We start from the raw sequence: 5,656 nt of genomic DNA, 5'->3' as shown, positions 1-5,656 counted from the left end.
TTATAGAACAGTGAAACAAGAGCAACAGCACACGAGTCCCATCAGGGCCAGCTGCTTTGTCTCAGGGCTCCTCCACAGCCATGCTGTGCTGTGATGGCTCTAGTTATGAGTCAGTGCTTTATTTCAGCATTTTAAATTTGCATTCTTCCCATTTAAAAAGGAAAAAAAAACACTAGATGCTATTAAAATAATGTCAGGTATACCAATGCAATCACATGCACTCCAGGATCCCCTTAATAAAGATGATGAACAGACATACCAGTTCACATGGAGCTTACAAAGTAATTCATGCCTGAAGTGACTTGTTGAGGTCACCTAGTCATTTTGCAGAAGTGTTACCTTTTGTAAAAGCAGATCTGCATTCAAATAATACTGATAAATAAGGAAAGGTTGGACTTCGTGCTTAGGGACATGGTTTAGTGGGTGACAGTGGTGGTAGGGTGATGGTTGGACCAGACAGATGATCTTGAAGGTCTTTCCAACCCTTATGATTCTCTGAAAATACTATGCTCTTTTAAGTCACTTCCACATTCTGTAACAGAACAACTGTCAAAACTAGTTTTAGTAAGAACAGCAAACTAGATTTAGAAAGAAGTCTAGTATCTTACAAAAAAAACACATATGAAGTCAAAGAAATATTTCTAAAAACTGTTAATGATCATGTGAATGCTCCAGCAGGAATCACGAAGCTGGAGAGAACAATGAAACTCAAGGGTTCCTAAATATTTTGTTGCACATGCAATTTCTAAACAACAGAATAAATTATTAGGACAATAACCTCAAAATGTTTAAAATGCAATAACAAGCAGTACCATCTCATAAAAATAAGTTTTAATATTAACAACTTAATTGCAATTATGCAGTTTAATCTCGCTTTTTGCAAAGTTCAAACAATGCTCTAGTCCTGCACTGTTGCACAAACATGGATCTATTCCTCCTCGTTCTTCTGCACTGATTGCACAGCCTTTGTTTTAACTCTATTTCGCTTTCTTCTTCTTTTCTTCTTTTCAGCTGAAGCCTCCTTGCTCTCCTGTGTTTTCTTCTTCTTTTTCAGACAGCTGAGAGGATTGGGACCTCCTGCCCTTTTACGTTTTCTTCTCTTTTCACCTTCTTGCTTTGCTAGTCCTTCTTTTTCTTTAAGTTGCACAATGCTTTGCTTTTGGTGCTCTGGAACAAGCTGACTTGTCTGCAACATTTGAACAAATGCCAGAGACTTAGGAGAGGGTTTGTCTAGCACCATAGTGTTCTGAATAATAAAGAGGAGAGGAACGCCAGCCTTCTTTTTCACTTTGTTTGCTAAATCCTGGTCCTGTAAAATTAAATACTTTTGTCAATATTTTGGGATTAAACAATATTTGCAATTCAAATGCACCTACTTTTAATACAAAACTATAAAGATAAATTACATTACAAAAAAGATAAGAAACCTAATCTAGTAGATATAACTGGCAGAGTCTTTCAGAGCAATTTAAATTTAAATTTTTTGCCTTCTGATTAGCTGTACTTCTGATGGAAAATTTATTGTTTCCTTTTTTTTTTGCACGTGTAAGCATATATGGATTTTTTGAGAAAAAGTCCCAGTTCACTGGTATTTATTCCATGATTTCACAAAGAACTGACTTGGTTCATTCTATACGAAGCCATTTAAAACTCTCTGTATCATACCTAGGGATAATAATTTTACTGTTAACCATTTAATATCTTGCATATATGTTACGCCTACATTCTCAATACCAGATCTAAGAAAAAAACACCTTGCCTTTCTTACTTGTACACAACTTCTACCTTTATTCTTTAGTTTAAAAAAAAAATCCTTAAAATTGCAGTTATACGGTGTTTTAGCACAATATCATTTCACTTTTCAGACTACTGAGCACAGCAGTTTAGGGCTGCACATATACACACAAGCAATAGGCAAACTGACATTCAACTGTTTTTTTTACATGTCAGTAGGCAGTCAGTGCATTTTCTCCACTTTCTGCTAAACTAAGTAACATGCTTCTTGGGTAAGGCAAACAAATTGTTCAGGTAATATCAAGTAATACAGAATATTCTCTATTTCATAATTAGCAATTACATTTAAGAGTGAAGAAGGTTTTACAAGATTAATTTCCACAAGCTATTTAAAAATCTCGTAATCGAGGTTTCCGTAGATTTCATTATCCTTAGGTATCAAAGGATAACTTCAATTGAAATGGTATTACATTTCCCATGAGCATTTACCTGGGTAGCAATAAAGAAGTGATGAGGGTTGCCTTCTTCAACCATGGAAAGTAAACAGGCCGAGCCACTCACAGGATCCTTCTGGTGAGAACAGTTTTGAACTTCACATCTTTGGGCGATTAATTTTGCTCCGTACAGCGGTTTCCCCAATGATTCCAATTCTTTCAGAACACATCTAAAAAATAAAAGTAACAATGATTTCTAAACAAGGAAATAACTTTTTTTTTTTTTTTTTTTTACACAACAGTAAAAGGTTGACATTATTAATTGTTGCATGTGAGTTAGTATGGAATGAGCAATGCCCACCTTGTAAGGCTCTGTGATCTGTAAATGGCACCCAGTAATCTGAAAGGATTAACCACCCCAAATGCTTCATTGACACTTCCTTGGTTCCAAACAAAGGAACACAGATAACAACACTAAGTTACATTAAATGGATTTTAAGATATTTTGTATCAAAGACAATGCTAAATCCTAATGTTTATGCACCTGAACCACTACTTAACAAATAAAATTATCTGAATCAGCACAAATTGATTAAACATTACATGCAAGTTAAACTCTGCATTGGTATCCGTCACCTCGCTTCAAACTTGCGTCAGAATCCAACTGATTCACGCAAAAGAAGCTAAAAGATTCTCCACATAATTAAAAATCTGGAAGCTTATGGCTTCACAGCATTCCAATAAGACAATAAAATGCAAAGCTGGAGTCCTCCTCTTGACTCTGCTTAGAGCTAACATGGGTACAGGACAGCACAGCAGTCTATAAGGATGCTATCTTGGATCCTAACTGCATGAAATTCAGAAATGAGCAGGGGATGAAACCTAATCTACCTAACTTACTTTGACTACTGAGTCTTACTATTACATTCCTACCTCTTTCCACATGTATGTATGGCCCTGAAATACAGCTTTAAGAATGTAAGATATTTCTAAGATAACTGTTTACTTTACAGTTATTTTTATATAACTGTTTATTTTACAGTTATCTTAGAAATAACTCCAAGATATTAAATAGCAGCATTCTTCTCTCCTGAGAAGAAATGTTAAGCTTTTGGGGAAAGTATGGAGGTTTCAGATTGTTCTTTTTGTAAAGACAGCCGCAATGAGCAAGATCACTTCCTTAGGGAAGCCCGGGTCATGCAATAGGTGCACTTCCTCACCTACTACAGTGTGCTTACAGTAGAAGAAAATGACTCTGTTCTGCTGTCCTAAGTAAAAACAGGTCAAAAATACCCATGTATATTGCTTAAAAAAGGATGAAGTGACATTTAAACAATTGGAATAACATTTCGATCAGTGATTTGCAAACCTTTAAAAACTAGAGGTATGAATCGGTACTTTCAACTGTTTAGAAATATGGGGCAGTTCTACGCGTGCTATAGGATGGCAGAGTGGTTAATGTTTTTTTCAGGGGTATACATCTTTCTGATATTTTCAGTATGTGCCTCTGTGATGGGCAGCAGGCTATTCCATCCATAGGTGATAGCGATTTTATAGCATGCATTACACAAAGTCAAATAAGAACAATGGCAATTTCAATGCAAGTTTTTATTTTACACGCTCTGCTTCCACATCGTTGTCTAGCACATCCTTGAGAGCAGCCACTCTGTGGAACGGGTTGCCCAAGGAAGTGGTTGAGTTCCTGGGGGTGTTTAAGGCAAGGTTGGACGTGATGCTTAGGGACATGGTTTAGTGGGTGACATTGGTGGTAGGGGGGTAGTTGGACCAGATGATCTTGGAGGTCTTTTCCACGTCTATTGCTTGTATGATACTGGCAGGCTGAATTTCCAGCCCAGCACTACTTCCAACCCTCATACAAGACTGAGCTTGCCTCTGCTGACCTCACTTTGCCAAAACCACGCTGGGCACTGGGAGAAACTGAGCCACGTGCCAGCGACACACCAGGTTACCCCCGCCCTACCATCCCTTCCGCAGTATTTGTCATCTGGGAGAGAAGGAAAAAAAAAAAAAAAAAAAAAAAAAAAAAAAAAAAAAAAAAAAAAAGCAGCTGCTTCTGAAAGAAGCTCCCTTCCCTCCACGCCCTGAGTACACCCCTCCGCCCCCAGCCCCACCGCCCTCCCAAAATGGCGCCGGTGCCTGAGGAGGAGCCGAGCCCGCTCGGGCACCTCCCACCCCGCGCATGCGCCGCGCTGCCCGGCCGTACCGACCGTGTGGTGCAGAGCTGCGTGGGGCCGCCCAGGTAGCCGGGCAGCTGCTCGCGGATCTGGATCTTGTTCTGGAGCGCGGCGTGGCAGAAGGTGCCGTCCAGCAGCACCTGGAAAGGCTCTCGGAACTGGAAGTTGTTCTTGTAGAAGCCCATGTTCTTCTTGGCGTGCTTCTGCCGCCGCAGCTTCATGGCGCCGCCGGCGGAAGCCGCGCTGAGCCCGCCCCGCTTCCCCCGCCCCGCCGGGTGCCGCCCGCCTCCGTGTCCGGCGTTATCGGGTCTCCTTCTCCTTTATCACAGTCGAGGTTGGCAGGGACCTCTGGAGGTCACCTAGTCCAGCCCCCCTGCCGAGCAGGGTCACCTAGAGCACTTTGTGCAGGATGGCATCCAGGCGGGGTTTGGGTATCTCCAGAGAAGGAGACCCCACAACCTCTGTGGGCAGCCTGTCCCAGTGCTATGTCACCCTCACAGTAAAACGTGCCCCCTCATATTCAGCCAGAACCTCCTGTGCTTCAGTTTGTGCCCATTGCCTCTGATCCTGTCACTGGGCACAACTGAAAAGAGAGCAGCTCCATCCTCTCAACACGCTCCCCTCAGATATATACACACAGCGATGAGGTCTCCCCCCACTTTTCTCTTTTCCAGGATAAACAGGCCCAGCTCTCTCAGCCTCGTTTTTTCACTCCCATGTGTTTCTCCACCTCCAGTAATCTGCTGTGCCGGGTGTGTAGCTGAGGAGAGCCAGCTGGGTGTCCTGCCCATGGTGCAGGACAGCTGTATGAGGACAGCGAGTCGCCTCAGGCATGCAGATTACCTGTAAACTAGTTCATTATTCTGTGTTTTGGGACGCTGTTCTAGCACCTACCATTTGTTAAGAGCAGAAATACGCATTTATTTATTTTTTTTTTCCTAAATCAGTATAATCATTAAACCATAATTAGAGTCCCAGAGAATTCAATGTCAGTGTAGTTCAGTCATGCATTGGCATACTTTTAGGCAGGATTATTCAATTCCTCCTTGTAACGTTTGGCTGTAGTAGATATCTTTATGTATATCAAGTTCTATGTGCACAAAATTAAAGTCGAAAAGCATGTATTCTGCATTTTAATACTTTTTTTTTTTTTTTTTTTTTTTTTTTCACGACGCATAAACAATGCCATTTCACTGTGGCATGGGGAAACAGCTGTCATTCAGAAAGCTGGATGGCACAAACCTCTCCTTGTTCATCTGAAAACCTGAGCGCACCAGATATTTGCCAGTTAAC

General features: G+C 41.1%; 1 protein-coding gene across 1 annotated transcript; it reads right to left on the bottom strand.

Moving 5' to 3' along the window:
* Positions 1-819: 819 nt before the first annotated feature.
* UTP23 (UTP23 small subunit processome component) lies at positions 820-4,584 on the bottom strand (the record flags this gene model as incomplete). The annotated part of the gene is made up of 3 exons (XM_084282857.1): positions 820-1,309; positions 2,224-2,398; positions 4,397-4,584. 3 exons carry the CDS (start codon positions 4,582-4,584, stop codon positions 929-931), a joined length of 744 nt encoding a protein of 247 aa, XP_084138983.1. The 3' UTR covers positions 820-928.
* Positions 4,585-5,656: the final 1,072 nt, after the last annotated feature.

The sequence above is a fragment of the Netta rufina genome (assembly GCF_964035555.1).
Source record: "Netta rufina genome assembly, chromosome: 2".
NCBI classification, from domain to species: domain Eukaryota; kingdom Metazoa; phylum Chordata; class Aves; order Anseriformes; family Anatidae; genus Netta; species Netta rufina.
Note: the sequence above shows the minus strand (reverse complement) of the source record. Positions and strands in the feature narration are given on the sequence as shown.